Below are 20,006 nucleotides of genomic sequence, written 5' to 3'. Positions count from 1 at the left end.
AAGGAGTGTACCAGGGTTTCTTATTTTTTCTGTATGGGTTGATGCTGATGGGTTGCATGCTTAGGTCCCCTCGACATCTACACCAGGAAACAATCTGGTACATCCATATAAAACTGCTTCTTATGACCTACATTTAGTAAATTACCAGCATTACAGAGATTATGGAAAAAAAAACCCAAACCAAAAGAGGTATCCACAGAAAACATGACTCCAACTTAATGAGCTGAAATCTTGTTTTTTTACATGCACTGTTTTGGCTTAATCCTACTGATTGATATAGGAGATGCTCTCCTTGAGCAGCAGGTTGAGTGAGAAGCTAGAACTGGCAAAAACTAATCTTGCATGCAAACAACAAAAAAGCAAATCGGAGCAGCATTATCCATGCAGCTGCTCAATGTAAAACTAAAACTGTTGTAGAAGGACCTACTGTTTCCACCCTCACCCTTTACATATGCATACTGTTAATGCATTGGTTTCGATGCCCTGTAAGTTCCGTTTGAAGAAATGTGACAACTTTTTTTTCATGTAGAAAGCAGAACTTGTATTCAAAGCAAATCTGTTCATCATGCTGCTGAGAATATTTTCTAATGAATAGCAAAATAGACTTCCCATACTTCCATGACACATTACAGGAAAAAAAGAATGGAGTTTGTGAAACATGTTGCATTAAAAGCAGTCTATGTATGGCGCATTAAAAGCCATATTCATTGCCAAAAATTCTGTCTGAATACATTTATGGTCATAAGAAAAAAATGCACATAAATCAAGGAAGTCAGAGTACTGGGCATTCTGGCACTCTTAACTCGGCTAGCCTTGTGCTATTGCTATTAGATTGAAAATGGTTTTCTGTATCATCCCTCAGTGATTTGAAACACAGAAGGCTAGAATTGTGTCCATTTAGAAACAGAATTCCAGAACCTTGGCTAGTCTGAAATTCCTCTGGGAAGATTCTTAGCATGTTATGTGCTTAGAAAACTGATTTCATGTGCATTTGTTTTTTGAAACTTCACAGATTCAGACTGAGGAAACTTTCTTGACGAGATAACCTGTACAAATGTTGTGAAGGTAATGCAAAAAGTGGTTAAAATGCCAAAAGTAACAACAACATAAAATGGTCCATAAATGGACAGTATAGAAATATTTAAATGCATAATCCACTTTGTCACAAAATATAAATAAAAAAAAAGAGAGGAGAAGCTAACATCTATAAGTATTTTATCCCGTTCTCAAATTCTAGTTTTGCTTTCAAGTACTTTACATTACATTTTGTCCTTACAGATTCCATCCATTTTTGAATTAACTATATACAGTAAGTAATGTACCGTGAAATGTTTTTCCATCTCTGACCGTTCTTCTCCTCCAGCCAGGGTGTGGAAAGCCTGTTGCTGTCCCGGCATTCAGGCATGAATAGGTTTTCATTCAATATCAATGGTTTTTGTTTGTGACAATACTGAACTGCTATGAACAATTTCATGACTCTGTAGTGATATCGTATCAGTATGAATAACCACGCTGATGTGTTCTCCTCACTAACCAGGAAAGATCAGGGCTTCCTGAATGTCATCATTTAGATAGTTTCTGTCTCACGTGATGACACATTCTCAATCTGGAAACTAGTCTTGTAGTTAATTTTGCTTGTAATCACTTTTTTACCACTTTCATGGTACACATTTGAGATTGCATGCAGACCAGTGGTTTTTCTTTTCTTGCTTTAGCCAGTGTTCTTGAGTTATCTGATGTCTTATATTTCTACATGAAAAAAATATTCTTAGATTCCCTATTTTATGGAATTGTGAGATGGTATTATATAATAGCTTATTACAGTGTCATGACAGAGAAAAATGGTGCTGAGTTACACTGAATTTCTGTATTTTGTGCATCTATATTTAGCCCATGCCCTTTCCTGGAAGTCTGTGTTTCAGAAATGTTCCTGGCTGTAATGTAATTTTTTAGGAAGTAATTCCCTGGTTTTCAGGAGGTCCTAATGTTTTTCCTTTGACATTGATATCCTTTATTGTCATAATATTGTGAACATAGGCACTAGAACATAGACAGCAGAAAGCATTAATTCACTGCAAATAAAATGAGTTAAAAAAAAATCTACATCATAATTGGATGAAGAATGATGGTTTAGAGATACAAGAATTTGGGTCTACTAAGGTTCTTCTTCCTCGAGGACCTCTAGCCGACCACTTTGTTTCACCTTTAAATAATTATATTCCTAAGGAAACGTCTCTGATCATTTAAGTAATGTGTTTTGATCCCCGACACTTCTGAAAGATACAAGCTTTAATGCTAAGAAAATTACTTTCTCTTCAAACAATATCATTATTATAGGAAATTGATGTCTGTCTCCATAATGGTCTGCATTAGTGAGATGTGGCTACCCTCTACATATGTGTGAACATTTTTGCACCCAAAGTAAAATGAACACAAAACTTTTGAGTGTTTTGCACTTGTAAATTATTCACAAAACTATCCATTTTCACTTTAATTTTTACCTCAACTCATAGATGCATATTGTAAATGGCCAATTCAATTTGCATTATTTTTTGCAACAATTTAGCATACCACTTATTCTGATGTGTAGGGTAATTTTATAGCAATGGGCATTAGTTAGCCAGCAAATACCTGCATAAAGTACACCAATTTTCAAAGTGGATTTGCATGCATAAGTCCTCTTTGAAAATAATCCCCCCAAATCTGCCAGCACAGATTTACACCTGCTATTTAGTGAAGGAAAAGTTTGGGGGAAAACTTTTACATGCAAATGTTTGAATTAAAAAAAATGTGCACACAAGTTCAAACTCCTCTCCATCTCTGCCCCTAGGAATGGCTCCATTCATATGCAGCAAACGTACAAGCAAATAGGATATATGCCCGCATATTGGGTGGGAAAGTTAAAAAAATCAAACCAAAAAATAAAAACATTTCTACAGGAATAACACTGTTTTTTAACCATAGAGATGCTTTTGCATTTTTCACAATAATCTTTACCTGATTTTGATATATAACATTGATGATGCATTAAATTCAGACACAAACTTTCATGTAAATGATTCATTTTAGAAACATGATGTCGATGTCCAAAGACTGTGCTGTTGTATCAGTATTAGAGACCACACAGAAACTGTGTTGCTACATGAAAATGGAAAGCTGATGCAGCACTGCATTTTGAGATCTTCTGTCTTTAGAATGTTCAAAATGGTACTTACCTTAATAAAAGTCTCCTCAACAAAATGGTCTGTATAGAGTTGATGGTCAAATGTCTACCTTCACACATGCCATAGGAACTGCCATGAGCAGCTTCTCATCTCAAAAATGTGCTGCCAGCATTGCATTCTCTTAAAGGCAAAATAAATCTCAGGAAAAACAACGCTCAGTTAATTTGCATATTCATGAAACATAGCATAGTATTTGAGCATACTCCAGTTAACTTTACCAAAAATACAATTCTAAAGATTGCCCTGATGGAGAGATTAAGCCAAATGGTCCTCGAAATGCAGAGTTGCATTGGTGTTCCATTGTTTGGTTTAGCAGCACAGTTTTTGGGCGGTCTCTTAACACTGATACAGCCAGTAGCACAGTCTTTGCCTGGACATTGATAGAATGTTTTTAAATGCATCAAACCAAAAAAGATAAAGATAAAATAGGGGCCAATGATTAAATCTTGCACTGGGTTTAGACAAGCTTCTAGAAGAAAAGTCCATAAACCATTATTAAGGTAGAGTTGCAGAAATCCTCTGCTTATTCTTGGGATAAGTAGCTTGGAATCTATCTACCCCTTGGGATCCTGCCAGGGACTTGTGACCTGGCTTGGCCACTATTGGAAACAAGAGACTGGGCTTGATGGGACTCTTGGTCTGACCCAGTATGGCAAAACATGCTCTTATTGTATTTTTTTTTTAGTACATATGAAGTAATGCTATTTGTATAAAAGTCCTAGATATATACACAAGAGAATTTGACTCGCTGCCATTGTTAAAAAGTCATTATTCAATGCTGAATATTTTTATTTTTTTGAACATTTTTAAGTAAGAGATAATTGTGGATTTTTTCAATGAATTTTTTTTTACAATCATCACAACCTATTTTTGTTAAATTTCGGCATTATTATATTCACAGTTTTGTTTTCTGTTCCTTTCTGAACAATGCCTAACATTCTATTTCCTATTTTGGCCACTGCTGCATATTGACCTGAGGATTTTAAAGTATTATCCACATTGACTTTAAGATGCTTTTCCCGTGTGATAACTTATAATGTGGAACCCAACATTGTGAATTTATAGTCTTGAATGCTTTTATCTATGCTCATCACTTTAAATTTGTCCACATTAAAGGGGAAATTTCAAATTGTTCACATTATTACAAAACTGTACATACTTTTTATCTGCAGATTTTGCACTACTTTTGAAAGCAAAATTCAGTAAGAACATACAGGCCGATACAGTACAGTGCGCTCCAGTGGAACGCACTGTTAACCCGCGGTTGGACGCGCGTTTTTGACGCGCTAGCTTTACCCCTTACTCAGTAAGGGGCAATAGTACGTCGAAAACGCGCGTCCAACCCCCCCGAACCTAATAGCGCCCGCAACATGCAAATGCATGTTGATGGCCCTATTAGGTATTCCCGTACGATTCAGAAAGCAAAATGTGCAGCCAAGCCACACATTTTACTTTCAGAAATTAGCGCCTACCCAAAGGTAGGCATTAATTTCTCCAGGCACTGGGAAAGTGCACAGAAAAGCAGTAAAAGTTGCTTTTCTGTGCACCCTCCGACTTAATTTCGTGGCGATATTAAGTCGGAGGTCCCAAAAGTTAAAAAAAGTTTTAAAAAAAATGTGAAATAGGCCCGCGGCTCAAAAACTGGATGCTCAATTTTGCCGGCGTCCGGTTTCCGAACCCATGGCTGTCAGCGGGCTCGAGAACCGACGCCGGCAAAATTGAGCCTCGTCTGTCAAACCCGCTGACAGCCGCTGCTCCTGTCCGAAAAGAGGCGCTAGGGACGCGCTAGTGTCCCTAGCGCCTCTTTTTTCCGCTGGCCCTTATTTAAATAAATTAATTTACTGTATCGCGCGCACAGGAGAGCGTCCTGTGCGCACGCCGGGAGAGCGGGTGCTCGCCCGCTCTCCCGCGATATTTACTGTATCGGCCTGATATTTAGAAAATTTCTGCAGGCACAAAGTACAGACAAATGTAAGATGTGCCATGCTGTGTCAGACCACTGAGACCAGATGGTATACACCAAAGAATTCTGAAAGAACTCTCTAACCTCTCATTGAAATTAAGTATTGGAGGGTGGCCAGTGCAATGCCCATTTTTTAAAAGTGCTACAGGGGTGATCCAGGAAAATACAGATATACAGATCAGTGAACCTGATGTCTGTGTTGGCAAGGCAAATGGCAGAAGAACAAAAATACTGACCATCTGGAGAGACACAAATTAATAAGGCAGAGCCAACATGGATTTTGCAAAGGGAAATCATGTTTTACAAATCTGTTTGACTTTTTTGAAGGGGTTAGCAACCATTCAAGGGTGAGCAAGTTGATATATAATCGGGTAGATTTTCAGAAAGCGCGATTTGGAGCACTTTTGTTGGCGCATCAGGCGCAAACAAAAGTACGCTGGATTTTAGTAGATACGTGCGTAGCCGCGCGTATCTGCTAAAATCCTGGATCGGCGCGCGCAAGGCTACCGATTCCATATAGCCGGCGTGCGCCGAGCCGCGCAGCCTACCTCCATTCCCTCCGAGGCCGCTCCGAAATCGGAGCGGCCTCGGAGGGAATGGGGGATTTACGCCTCCCGGAGGGAGACGTAAATCCCCGCGCGCCAGCGGGCCGCTAGCGCGCCGGGACGCAACCTGGGGGCGGGTCCGGAGGGCGTGGCCACGCCCCCGGACCGCCCCAGGCCGTAACCACGCCCTCGGACCTGCTCCCGAAACGCTACGTCCCGTCCCGTAAACGCCACGCGGATTGGGCCCGCCCCGACACGCCCCCCTCGGAAAACCCCGGGACTTACGCGAGTCCCGGGGCTCTGCGCGCGCCAGTAGGCCTATGTAAAATAGGCACACCGGCGCGCAGGGCCCTGCTCGCGTAAATCCGGGCGGATTTACGCGAGCAGGGCTCTTAAAATCCACCCCAATGTATCTGGATTTTCAGAAGGTGCTTGACAAAGTCCCTCATGAGAGACTCATCAGGAAATTAAAAGGTCATGGGATAGGAGGTAACTGGCTAAAGCAGGGGTGTCCAACTGTGGTCCTCAAAAGTCACAAACAGGTCAGGTTTCAGGATAATCCCAATGAATATGTATGAGATAGGTTTGCATGCACTGCCTCCACTGTATGCAAATCTCTCTCATGCATATTCATTGTGACCAGTTTGTAGCTCTTGAGAACCAGAGTTGGCCATCCTTGGGCTAAAGAAAAAAGAAACAGGGAGTAGGAATGAATGGCCTTAAGAACATAGGAAAGTCCATACTGGGTCAGAGCAAAGGTCCATCAAGCCCTGCGCCGTCTCCGAATGTAACCAATCCAGATTACAAGCTCCCGATAGAATCCCAAAAAATAAACCTAGTCTTTATTGCTCATTACCAGGGATAAGCAGTGGCTTTTTCAAGTCTACATGGCTAATAGTGGTTTATTGCCTTTGCCAATGGCAAATGTGGTGTAGGTGTTTCAAAAAGCAGTGTCATTGATTCAAAACGTTTAGGGAAAGCTGTCAGCATCCATGCTATCAAGCTAAAGCTAAGATGTGTGAACTTCTTCAAATGGGGTACGACAAACCTGAAAAAATGTCATAGGTTAGTTGAATTGATTTAATGGACTTGAAATCCATTCAACAAATTTACCTCAGATTTCGAATGGATTTGCTGTAGATTTGGTTTTTTTAAAATATCACAATGAAACTTTCTAAATCGCCTTCAAATTTGTTTTCAAGTGTTTTTTCATATATGCTGGCAAGTATTTGCAAACTTCCCAAGGAGCTCTGTGGCAAAGCTGAAAATTTTGAACTCGAACCAGACTTAAATTTACCTGATTCAAGTTAGACTTTAATATGGTTTGCACACATCTAGGCAGAACACCAAAAAACCCCCAAATCAATTAATTACAAGAATAAATAAAGAAAGCTTACTAGGCAGACTGGATGGACCACTTGGATCTTTTTCTGCCGTCATTTACTATTTCACCTTTAGAAAGCAATACAATTTTGACAAAAGCACAAGTTCCTGGATATGTTTTCCTCTTCAAAACTGTACTTGAATTTTTTGCATTGGTGCAAAAGTGACAAACCTCAGTGACAACAGATGTGGTCACTGCAGTAGATAAATGAAGCAAGTGAATGCAAATGTCATCACTGGTTGAGATTTAATGCAGTAATGTTCAGATGTTGTACGTAGGTGCACGTCTGTTAAAATATGTTTAATTCAAAGAACCGTAGCAGGATCTGTTTCATAGTACACCACATTCTGACTCAATAACCTTTCTACTTTGCTAACTGGACATTTTAGCCCAGAAATCAAACCCTTTGACACTGATGGAAGACAGAGGCTGTTTCTTTTACTCATTATGACAAACTTCAAATCATGGTTTCGGATTTCTTTATGCAGGATTTTTTATTTTATTTTATTATTTTTTTTAAATCTTCCAGTGTTAAAGCAACAAGAAAACATTTAGGATGTCCTTTGGTGGAATCTTATTACACTTGTTATATATGTAAACTGATATTCTTTGATGCCAGTACGTTGCCCATACAGAGAAATCTCTGCACAATTAAAACAAACCATTAAATACAAAGAAGAAATAAGAAGAAAAAAAAACCCAAAAATGTAATTTCTTTCTTAGCTGATTAGTCAAATACAGTAACAGATTGTCTGGTAACACAAATTGGCAATAATACAAAAAATCTACCTCTTACAGTTTTTCAAGAAAAATAACTTCATTTTAATACAAAAGGATAAATACACTCTTATTTTCCGTATAGCCACTCCTGTACGTGACCACTATCATCTTCATGGATGTAGTGCTGCTAGAATATACAAGGATAGGACTGGCTTGATTCATTTTTGGGTAGGAGGGGGCTGTTACACATGTGCATCACTAACATCGGACAAATCTTTCAACCAACAAGGGTTACAGAGCAACGTTCACTAAAGCACAGGTTGGAAGGGATCCGGGGACTGAAGCAGGCCAATATGGCAGCTTTAACAGATTTCCTTATACCCACAATGCACTGACAGCAAAGAATGCCTCTATTTGGTTGGTCCACACTGGGCAGAGGTACAACAGCTCACCACATCAGAGTAGCAAATGTTGTTGGTTTCTTTTTTAACTTTTATTGTTTTCGTTTTGGGCTGTCAAAGCCTTTAAATCCAGCGTAAGCTCCTGCAGCTACTTTTTGTGATTTGCAGTAATAATGCCAGCAGCTGCCAACTTGTCTTGAGTCAGAATTTAACAGTCTTGACTCGTGATGATGCTGTCCACACTTTGATATTAAATATGGCTTAGTTCAGATAGGCCTTCTCTTAGTTTCTGCTTTTTTTTTTTTTTAATTATTATTTCAGTAGCAAATGCTTGCATTTTATTTTGTGTGGTGGCAAACTCCTTTAAGCAGTCTGGACTTAGTGTCATTAGCCCAGTGGAAACCTAGATTTTGAAGAGGCCCGTCACTCCTAGCAGAGCTGTCAGCATGAGTAGAGAGCTCCCTGATCTTGCCCCACTGTTGGGTTTTGAGCCACATCCCCCTGCATCCTTCTCGCATTTCAATTTTTCGCACAAAATGCCAGTGTAAGCTGCAGGGCACTGGCACCGCATGTTGTTGTGGCATATTCCTCCGTTCTGGCAACGCTGTAGCTCATTGTCGCATACGTTTGCTGGGGAATGGAAAACAAAAAATAGTAAGGCAGAATAAACTTAGGCACACAAAGCTATGAAATTTAAAGCACATATTGATTATTGTTTTTTCAGCTGAGATGTACACTTTGCTTCTAATTTCCAGATGATTGCAGTTTACCACTTTTTATCATATTATCTATTATGGTATAGATCTTTGCTTTCATACTGGAGAATATTATTGTCTATTTCAGACTACCGAATACAAAGTAACCCAATACCCACTGATTGGACATGTCTTCCTTTACTGAGCTACAAAGCTTTGTGAGTGCATTGTTTTAAAGGAGCAGAGCCCTCTTCAAAGAATGCAGGACTATTTGAGTAACAGTGCAATTTAGAAAAAACAAATCAAAACCCTGCTACAGGAGATGGTTAGTTTAAAGGGGCACTTTGGGGAAAGGAGATCTCCCTGAGTTATAATATTGCATCATTGTTGAGTAATACCAAGGAATCCTTCAAGAAGGTAGATACAGCAAAATATAGCACAGAGAAATCAATAATGTGTTTCATTACAAAGGGGGAAATCACATTTCCTGTAGTTAAGCAGATAAACATAATGCATCCTTCTTCATTTGCTTATTATTACTTCAAAGGGAAATATGATTTCCTTAACTATGAAAGCACATCGCTTTGTTTCCCAAAATTAAAAATGTACAGAGTTTTCCAGGTAATGTAGAATACAAAATATTAACAGGAACGACATTTTAGTAAAATCTGCTAGGTGCTTTTACCATGCAACATTTTGGTACTTTCTACTATACATTACCGGGTGAATTTTAAAAGCCCTACGTGCACCAAAGCCAGGAGATATGCACACAAGTCGGATCAGCGCATGCCATGTGGATTTTAAAAGGTGCATAAGTATGCGCATAACTCCTGGTACACGCACAAAAAATTATTTTTCGGGAGAAGTGGCGGGGCCTGGGCATGGGCGTTCCTGATTTTCTCAACGAATCCAGCGTATAAGAATTTACATGCACAAACGTGCACCTGGGTTCCCTATCATGTAACTTTACTTCTGCTATGGAGGGCGTGTAAGTCCTGAAATACAAAAATGAGGCTAGGTAGTGGGTTTTAAGGCTTGGGGATAAAAGCATGAAAGGGAGGCTATTAACGGGAGGATAAGGAAGTCCTATCCCTTGCCAGGGTGAACTGGGAACAAACTGGGAAAATGGCCAGTTGCGTCGGCACGCATACCTTACTAAATTCCCCCGCTTATGCGCTAGAGGGGGCATTTGCGCACACATGCTCACAATCTATTAAAAACTTGTGCGCTTATGTACGTACGTTCAGACTATTTTATAACATGAGCGAATATACACGTGCATGTTATACAATGCGTCATTTTATGCAAGCCAGCATACGCACGTACATGTGCGCCTGCTCACTGGTTTTAAAATTCACCAGTATGTGGAATAATGTGTCTCACAAAGGCTGCATAATGGAGTATGCTAAATATCAGAAATTTTATTTTGCATCCTGCATACATATGCAGGATGACGTTTTAGACAGTCTTACTCTAAAACAATGCTATATTCTCCTAACAATTTAAAAAATAAAATCACATTCTATTCAACAGAGCTATCATGTTTGTGGAGATCCACTTTAGACCCTATTTTCAAAACATGTTCCTGCTCCATTTTGATGTCATTTGAAAATCATGTCCTTTATGTCAGTAACTGCTTTAGTTAATATGAGCTCTGGTGTATGCCAAAGAATTGCTCCTAACAAGACTTTTATTGCTTGCTATTATCACAAGGCAATTGATGTTAGAAATTGCTTCTCTCACTAGAAGTCAGAATTTCACACACAAACTAATACAAAGCTTCTGGATGCAAATCACTAAAACTGGAACATTAACTCACACTCTACACAAAACATGATAATTCAATTCTGTTCAGGTGACCGTGTTTAACTATGTTCCTGTTTTGTTCTGTCACCTTTCATTAACACTGCTAATGTATTTTATTTGGTTTACTGATTAACTCCTCAAATCTGTTTCACAGATTCTGATCTATAAATATCACCGTTAAACTGACCATGTGATTGTATATTCATCAGGGTTATCCATTCATATCATCATGGATTTCTTGAAGAGATCAACTGTGGAGGCCATTTTGTGAAGTAGCTAGAAGAGCAGTGACATCGGCATTTCTATCATGGGAGACATATTGAGGGCACTGACTTGTTCCCTATCCACTCTGTTCTAAAACATGTACAATTAGATGGTCAGTCTTCTGAGCTGAACAACAGCATTCCTTACGCTGTTCCTGAGCTGAACAACAACATTCCTTACTGCCATATCTTCTGCACTGAGAATAACCGTGCAGAAGATATGGCAGTAAAATTTAGCATAGCTAAAATGCTGGTAATATTGAATTGTTATGGTAAATCCATTGACTCCTGCTCTAGGTATTTTACAACTACAAATATAGAGTGATAATTAGTAGTGAACATATTTCATGAGTGCAGATAAGAGCTGCGAACAGACCGTTGCAAGGTTTTGGAATCTTTTGGGTAAGATACAACTCACCTTTTGCTTTGTTATTAAAACTACCTTTTGTGACAGACAATTGGAAAAATAGTTTTCAATACCAAGTATACTGAATTTGGACTGAAAATCGTGGAAATAATGCAGATCATAGAGCAATAATTCCTATTGTTGATACTTCATTTAAGTAAAGATGTTGGTAGATAAAAGTCTCTGAATGGGACAAGTTTCCTTTGATTTGGGTAAGAGCAGTGGTAAAGTATGTGTCCCATCAACACTGATCATAGCTGGTCTTGAATAATTGAGGAGAAATCAATAGTTAATTAAAAGACCTTTTTTAATAGAAGATGAGATCTTTTCTTCTTGCTTCGACTTGAATATAAATCAGACACTTGCAAAAGCTCAACTGTTCCAAGTATTCAAACAAGTTAACTTTTTTCAATCTAAAAGAGCAAATATACACCCATCTCCTGAAAGAGAACTTTGAATGCACTTCAAATGAAGTCAATGTTTTTATTTGGTCTCTTCACCACTTGAGAAATGAAGCTTGTGAAACCAAAAATGTTGCATGTGTTCTTCACTTTTAGGTTATGCATTTAAGGGGTAGATTAAAAAAAAAAACGTGCTGACGACCATATGTGCGCGGTTCCCGGCATGCGCATGTTATAAAATCCAACACCCGTGTGCACATGCACGCCTGATTTTATATTGGTGTGTGCATGTGTATTTGGGTTTCGACTTGTGCATGGAACTGGGGGGAATTTTATAAAAAAAACGTGCGGCGACACAATAGGACCTTTCCCAGTTCCCTTCCAGTCCGCTCCAATAAAGGAGCGGACTGGGAGGGAACTTCCTTAAGCCCCTACCTACCCTGCCTCCACCCCGACCCCTAAAACCCTTCTACCTAGTGTTTTTTTTATACTTACCTGCTCCTCCGAGCAGTAGTAAGTAGCATGCTTCCCCAGGACAGGGCCTAATGGCTGCTGTCCCGGCCGTGCTTTGCCCCGTCCTGCCTCCGCCCTGCGCCTTTTTCATAGCCTGACACTTCGGCATGTATCAGGGGATATGTGCGTGGCCAAGCCATTTGTAAAATGTGCTCGGCGAGTGCCTGGCCACATGCATATCCCCTGGTTTTTGCGAGCGTGGGCTTCTGAAAATTCGGGCTATACTGTATTTTTGAGGGGATGTGCAATCCAACAACAAATGATCATTAAAGCCCAAAAGATAAGCCTGAGTAATTACTCTTAAATTGTATCTTCTCCACGATTCTCTTCCCAGCCCTTCTTGATTAAATGTTTTAGTGCACCGACTCCACTGGCAGACAGCAAATAGCAAGCTTCTTTAGACACAATGCAAGCAGTTCTGAGCTCTACTTCCTTCAAACAGATAGAGAGGATAACTTTCAAACAACTGTGCATGGTGGCATAACTTTAAAACGTATGGGCCAGATTTTAAAACTTATGCGTGGGCGTAGATTTGTTCGCGCAACCCGGCGCGAACAAATCTAAGCCCGATTTTATAACATACGTGCGCTGCTGCGCGCATGTTATAAAATCCGGGGTCGGCGTGCACAAGGGGGTGCACACATGTGCACCTTGCGCGTGCCGAGCCCGAGGGGAGCCCCGATGGCTTTCCCCGTTCCCTCCAAGGCCGCTCCAAAATCGGTCCCCCCCACCTTCCCCTCCCTTCCCTTATCTAACCCACCCCCCAGCCCTACCTAAATTCCCCCTCCTACCTTATTTTATTTCTTAAGCTTGCCCGAAGCAGGCATATCTTGCGCATGCCGGCTGGCGAACCTCCAGCACGGCCGCACGAAGGAGGCCTCAGGACCGCCCCCGGACCCGCCTCCAGAATGCCGCCATGCCGCCCGGACCCACCCCCTTCCCGCCCCTTTTTCAAAGCCCCGGGACATACGTGCATCCCGGGGCTTGCGCGCGCCGCCGAGCCTATGCAAAATAGGCTCGGCGCGCGCAGGGGCAGATTTTCTCAGGTTACGTGCATAGCCTTTGAAATCTGTCCCTATGTGCATAAGTGAAATTATCAGTTTTTTTCTAATTACTCCACTAGCTCACCCAGTCCTTCTCCAGGTCATTGAGACCCTCCTGGTTCTTCAGCCTGAGCTCCCCTAGTTCACCTTGACCTCCCAGATGGCCAATAGTGCACAATAAGCACGTTTAAATTACTTATGCAAGATAATTAGCACATATAAAATTACGGAAGTACGATGGCAAATGTATGTGCATATTTTTTAAAGTAGCAACTTATGTACATAAATATTGGCCTTGCCCTGGAATACCCTTAGACTGCAACCTTTTTACATGTGTAAATATGCAAGCAAAAGCAAAATATGAGTGTTTGAGGTTTATAATATAGCATGTGTGCAAGTAAATGCTACTTATGCACATGTATGCTAATTTTTATGTGCATAAGTCTTTGAAAATTCACCCCAAGGGCTTAGCACTAATATGGGTATAATGTTTATTAATGCCCTGTTAGGCAATATGCAAGTTTGCAGATACCTAATGAGCACTGTATCTGCATTAATGCACCAGTAAGAACCTTCCTATGGGCCTGCATAACAGCAATGCTAACATCCATTTGAATGACTTCATGACTTGCTAAATGTATGCTATGTAATTCCTTACATTTTAGTGCAGGATTTAATATTAAATGCCTGAGAAATGCATTCTTTTAACACAAATGTGTTAAATGGGATGAATGAGGCCATTTTTGGTTCAATACATTTGGAAAATGGCCTCTTATGAAAATACCTGAACATTTTGGGGTATTTTAAATTCTTAACGAATGAAATAAAAAAGGGCCTTCTTCCCAGGGGCCTTCCAACCCCCTTTCACCATGTAAAATCAAATCTGGGGCTCAGATCTATCTGGCTGGACTGCCGAGCCTAGCTGAGGCCCCTCCCTCTGGCCCCAGAAACATGGGCTGGGGGCTTCCTTCCCCAGCCTCCACTTACCCCCTTGCCATGGATCTTTGCCCACTGCTCCTATCATGTGTCAAGATCTTTAAAAATGGCACTGAAGTGATGTCACTCCAGCACTGGGCTCAGGTGTGGCCAGCACCATTATACTTTATGGCCCCAAGCTTGATTTTAAATGGGTGGGGGGGTCTAAGGGATCTGAGGAGACTGAGCCTAGCCCCAAATCAGGCCAGCTGGGTAGGCCTGTAGCTGGGAATGTCTAAGGGGCAGAAGAGGAGTTTGGGGGGGCCTCAGGGAGGTCCAGTTTGGGTGGTTTATGAACCGAACTGAACATTTTTGGGCTGCACATCGCTATCACGTTATATTCCTCTAAGTTTAATGTAGCCTCTTAAAAGCCAAAAACGTAACTAAACCCTCAGAGGTGTAGTTAACTTTGTTGCATCAATGTACATGAAAAAAACATACTTGCACATTAATGGATTAACAGAGATTTCTGGCCAGCTGCATTGTGTCTAATTAGTTTTTACCAAGGATGAGTAGGGTTGCCAACTGGCTCCAGATTTTCAGGTCCGATTGATCCAGTCCTGGTTTTACCCCATTGCATGCTGGGACTTATTCTGCTTTCCCGACTGCATTCCCTAAGAAAAGCAAGACTATAAGTACCTGCATGCAGGGGAGTAACCAGTTGGCAATCCTGAGTTGCACTAAAGTGCTTTTCCTGTTTTGGATCTGCAGGAATAAAACTATGGGAATGGCCCATAATGTTTTTACTCAGAAGTTCACATGTGTGCTAAAGTCAGCACAATTATATGTGTTAACTGATAATTTTAACATACTTTAGTACATACATCTCTAGTTTTGCAGCATCCCCTGCCTTGGATAGTCTGAGATGCAGGGATTCAAGTCATAAAATGCTTGGATCTGAAATAATATACAAGTTCTAAGACCCTATATGATTTCTCTGGAGATAAATGTCATAAATAAGGCCTCTCGTTACATATTTATATTAAATTAAAATATCTGAAGCTTTTTTTGGACAATTTAGCTGATTGATTGATTGATTGATTGAACATCCATTGTTTAATACATTTAGTCACTGCACACTAAAATCGGATTGGGACTCATGATGATTCTTAAAAAAGCAGACATCATTGGATAGTGCATGCCTACTGTGGAATTGCCTTTTCATCCCTTGTTAATTAGAAGGCCACTTTATAAGCTATGGGAGGATAACTTATATGTACACCTAAGCGAACTTTAGAACTGTTCTTCAAGCACTTATATTCGCGAGCACAGACTATTGTAACACACTCTTCCTTGGATTACCATATACAACACTAAGACCACTACAAATCTTACAGAACTCTGCAGCCAGAATACTAACTGGAAAAAGCAGAAGAGATTACATCACTCAAACACTTGCTGAATTACACTGGCTGCCAATCGAACAAAGAGTGCAATTTAAAACACTATGCACAATCCACAAACTAATCTATGAGGAAAATACTGACTGGCTAAACACTGCACTACGACTACTTGTCCCCCAGAGAGCCAATAAAGCTCTACTAACCATTCCCTCTGTAAAGACAGCAAAACTGACGCAAGTAAGAGAGAGAGCACTATCCCTAGCCGGTCCAATATTATGGAACACACTACCACTCAAAATAAGACTAATGAAAGATCTAAAACTCTTTAAAACAAGTTTAAAAACATGGCTCTTCAAAAAAGCTTTTCACAATGAGAGTGGGGAGTAAGGAATACTAGCGGACAAGAAAGAGAACTCCGACACAACAAATAGAAAGTCAACTCCGACACAACAATAAAAGTCAACAAATAGCAGTTATCCCTCCTTTATTGTTTTTTCTCATACCTAAAGATTAATTTAAGAGTACAGTATTCTCATATATGGATATCCTATTATTCATATAAATGGAATTTCCAATCCACAATCCAAATAGCATATATTATTTGAATCATGTAACCGAAACTTTATTGGCACCTACTAGCTAATTTAGAATCCTAACCAGACTTATTTATGTGCCTATCTGTAAACCGTTGTGATGGTATACTACTAAACGACAGTATAGAAAAGTTTTTAAATAAATAAAAAATAAATATATGGCTGCGAGCAGGTCTACACAAGTATTTTATAACCTGTACATATGAAATATGTGCATTTTATAAAATACATGTATCTCTAACTCTCAGAATATGCGCATATGTAGACTTACACGCATTGCAACCACGTATATCAATGCATGTACTACCTATTTTAAAAATATACATGTGTATATTTTATACATGAAAGTAAAGCAGGACTTACGTAAGTCCTGATTTATGTGCAAAAATTGGCCAATTTAAAAACATGCATAAATGAACCAGTTTACCAATTAGTCCATCCATTCACCCAGTCCTTCGCCAGATCATTGAGACCTTCCTGGTTCGACAGTCTGAACTCCCATAGCTCATCCAGACCTTCCACCTAGTCAGTCCTACACAATAAACACCTTTACTATCACTTATGCCAGATAATTAGCAGGGGTAAAAATATGCAAGTAAATTGAGAAATGCATATGCATGTCTTCTAAACTTGCAACTTATGCATGCCAGTGTTGGCCTCACCTTGTATGCCTCTAGACCACCGCTTTTAAACGCACGTATATGTGTGTGCAAAAGTGACAATTTGCGTGTATTTTTTACTTTTATAAAATACAGAGTACACACGTAGAGGCTATTTACAAGCACATATGCTAATTTTTACACGTGTAATGTTTTGAAAATTCACCTCTAATTTCTTTCTGAAACAAAGATGTAAAAGTGGGCATTTTTGATCATTTATTAGATCTGTCTGTGGCTGCTTATTGCTACCTATCTCCTCTCACCAAAAGTATTTCACTGCAAAACGGCACTGCTTCAGCTTTCTGTCTAAAACATCTCTTTGTGGCGGTAGGTAAAATAAAAAAAAGGTTTCCCCTCTGACAGCTGTTACAGATGTAGCTTCTCCCTCCAGCAACCGCAAAGTGAACTGCTTTGCAAAGTAAAAGGAATTCTAATTTTCCTTGTTCTTGGTAAAGGTCTGGAATGTCAAGAGTGGAAACAAGGTAAGAAAATAAAGGTCAATGAGATCTGGAGAATACATCCCCACTGCTAACAAATTTGGTTAGACGGGGGAAAACAATGTGTGGGTTTGTTGTGCAGTTTTTCAGTGATATTTCTTTTAAAGGCCTGTCTATCACAAATAGGGAGGATGATGTTCAAACAGCTGTATGTGGCAGCACATACGCACATATATGGCCACGGTCAGAACTACGATAGCATTTTACAATCCTCGTGGGTTCTAAAATACACGTATCTGTGTCCAGCAGCATACACGTGAGAAAAGATGCAATGCATTGAAAGCGTGTGCTTTTCCTACCTGCTTTAAAATATATATGTGTGTATATTTTGTGCTCAAAAATAAAGTGTGACCTAATTTACGTGTGTAAGTCAGTATATATTAAAACATGAGTGCATAACTGAAGTTACCAGTATCAATTACTCCACCAGTTCACCCAGTCCTTTTCCAGGCCATCGAGATCCTCCAGCTTCTTAAGTCTGAACACCCTCTCCCCCATTCACCCAGCCCCCCCCCCAATCCAGCCGATAATACACAAACCTGACCACGCATTGGTGGCAAATTACACATGTTGTATGTTACAGACAGGGAGTGGAGGAGTAGCCTAGTGGTTTAGAGTAGCAGGCTAACAACTAGGGAATGCAGAGTTCAAATCCCAGTGATACTCCTTGTGACCTTGAGGAAATCACTTCATTGCCTCAGGTACAAACTTAGAGGGTCATTTTTCAATTTGCACTAGGGCGTTATTGCACACGTTAGGGCCCTAACACCCGCGCTAATGCCATAATGCATCATGAGATGTGTATGCAAATTCTAAAAATTTAGTCAAAAGAGAGGAGTTTGGGTGGAGTTTATGAAAATGAGGAGTCTTTAATGTTGCATGCGATATCGTAACACACGTTACAATGCCAGAAATAGCAACACCTTTTTCCCTGGTGTTATGCTGTGCGATATGCCCAATTCAGGATTTGCACTAAATATCGCAAACCCCATTTTGGGGAAGAGAGGGAGAGGGGAGGGGGGAGAGAGAGAGAAAGAGACTCTGGGGAGGTGCACATATTAGTCAACTTTTTATACACTGTAGGAGGGGCACCTAGTAACGAGGTGAGGTTTTGGTAGTGGTCTAGGTTTTGGGGGATAGTTTTACAAGCACAGTCAGAGGTACGGACAGCACAGTGAACATCAGTGAAGATTTGACTTGATTTGGAGTGAGGAAAGAGACACAAAGATGAGATTTGTACAATGCACTCTCGCCCTAGCTTGATAGCAAATAGGTAGAGAGTACATTAAGCTATGGCGAGAGTACAATGTAGAAATCTCATCTTTGTGTCCCTTTCCTCACTCCAAATCACATCAAATCTTCACTGATGTGTACTGTGCAGTTTGTATCTGTGACTGTGCATGTAAAACTGCCCCCAAACCCTAGACCACCACCAAAACCTCACCTTGCATTACTAGTTTCCCCTCCTACAGTGGTATAGTTTACTTATATGTGAGCCTTATAGTCTCTCTCTCGCTCTCACCAGAAGCAGCCCAAAATGCGGCCTGTCTGGGCACTTCTCAGTTTGCAATATGGTATTTTGAAAATTACTGCCTTTTTTTTATTGCGGGCGCTATTCATGTGCAATTTATAGCAAAATGATAAATCTAGGTCTTAGATTGCAAGCCCTCTGGGGGTAGGGAAATACCTACAGTACCTGAATGAAATCTGCTTTAAAGTGCCTGAAACGTGGAATATAATTTAAATAAACGCAATAAACAATTCTGATATCAATTATACAAGATAATGAGCAGGTGTAAAATTATGCAAGTAAGGTGCCAAACATACCTGTGTGTTTTAAAATAGCAACTTATCCACGGACCTGTTATCCCCTCCCCCAGAATGCCCTAGCCTGCCCCTTTTTTATGCAGGTACATGTGCACACAAGGATGATAGGGGCATGCAAGCAGGCATACGCTGGAATTTTAAATCATGTGCGCACTTGCATGCGTTTGATTGAAAATACTCCTACCGCACATACTTGAGCTCTTAATTTTAAGCCGTTGCTGAGGCAAACTTATGTTGTGCATGATCCTTAGGACTTTGTCAGCTTTAACGCATGCAGGATTTTAAAACAAGCGCGTGGGAAGGACATTCCTAGTTTTACCAATTAGTTCACCAGTTTGCCTAGTCCATCTTTAGTTCATCAGGGCCCCTCTGGTTCTTCAGCCTGCACGCTCCCCATTTGATCTGGATCCCTCACCCTGTCATGTTCGGCCTAAAAAGCGATTTCTGCAGCTTAAACCTCATCAGGGGCAGCAGTAAATATTCGTGGCTAACAAACCTGCACGAGCTGCGGCCTCCAGTTTTAAAAAATGCATTTTTGCTCATAACTGTTGGCCCCGCCTTGGAACAACCATGCCCCGCCCCTTTTCCACCCTCTTTTTCTAATCTCGTGCATGCGCATATACGCATTGGTCACGTGGGGCCCACATACTTGAATATATGGGCTTTGTAGCGCAAGCAACGCTTTTAAAATTCAGTCTGAAAAGTACAGTACCAGAGTACTTTCTACTTTCATAGAATATAGATTGCT

The 20,006-nt window shown here is 40.4% G+C and overlaps 1 protein-coding gene across 3 annotated transcripts in view; it reads right to left on the bottom strand.

Moving 5' to 3' along the window:
- Window positions 1-8,485: 8,485 nt before the first annotated feature.
- NTNG1 (netrin G1) overlaps window positions 8,486-20,006 on the bottom strand; it is a 512,747-nt gene continuing 501,226 nt past the window's right edge. For all 3 annotated transcript variants that reach the window (XM_029618449.1, XM_029618448.1, XM_029618447.1), the window contains one exon: window positions 8,486-8,867. In XM_029618449.1, the coding sequence (XP_029474309.1) occupies window positions 8,641-8,867 (227 nt within the window). In that variant the 3' untranslated portion in view covers window positions 8,486-8,640. The remainder of the gene's footprint in view (window positions 8,868-20,006) is intronic.

This window comes from Rhinatrema bivittatum, chromosome 10, assembly GCF_901001135.1.
Source record: "Rhinatrema bivittatum chromosome 10, aRhiBiv1.1, whole genome shotgun sequence".
NCBI lineage: Eukaryota > Metazoa > Chordata > Amphibia > Gymnophiona > Rhinatrematidae > Rhinatrema > Rhinatrema bivittatum.
This window is presented reverse-complemented; position numbering and strand designations above follow the sequence as displayed.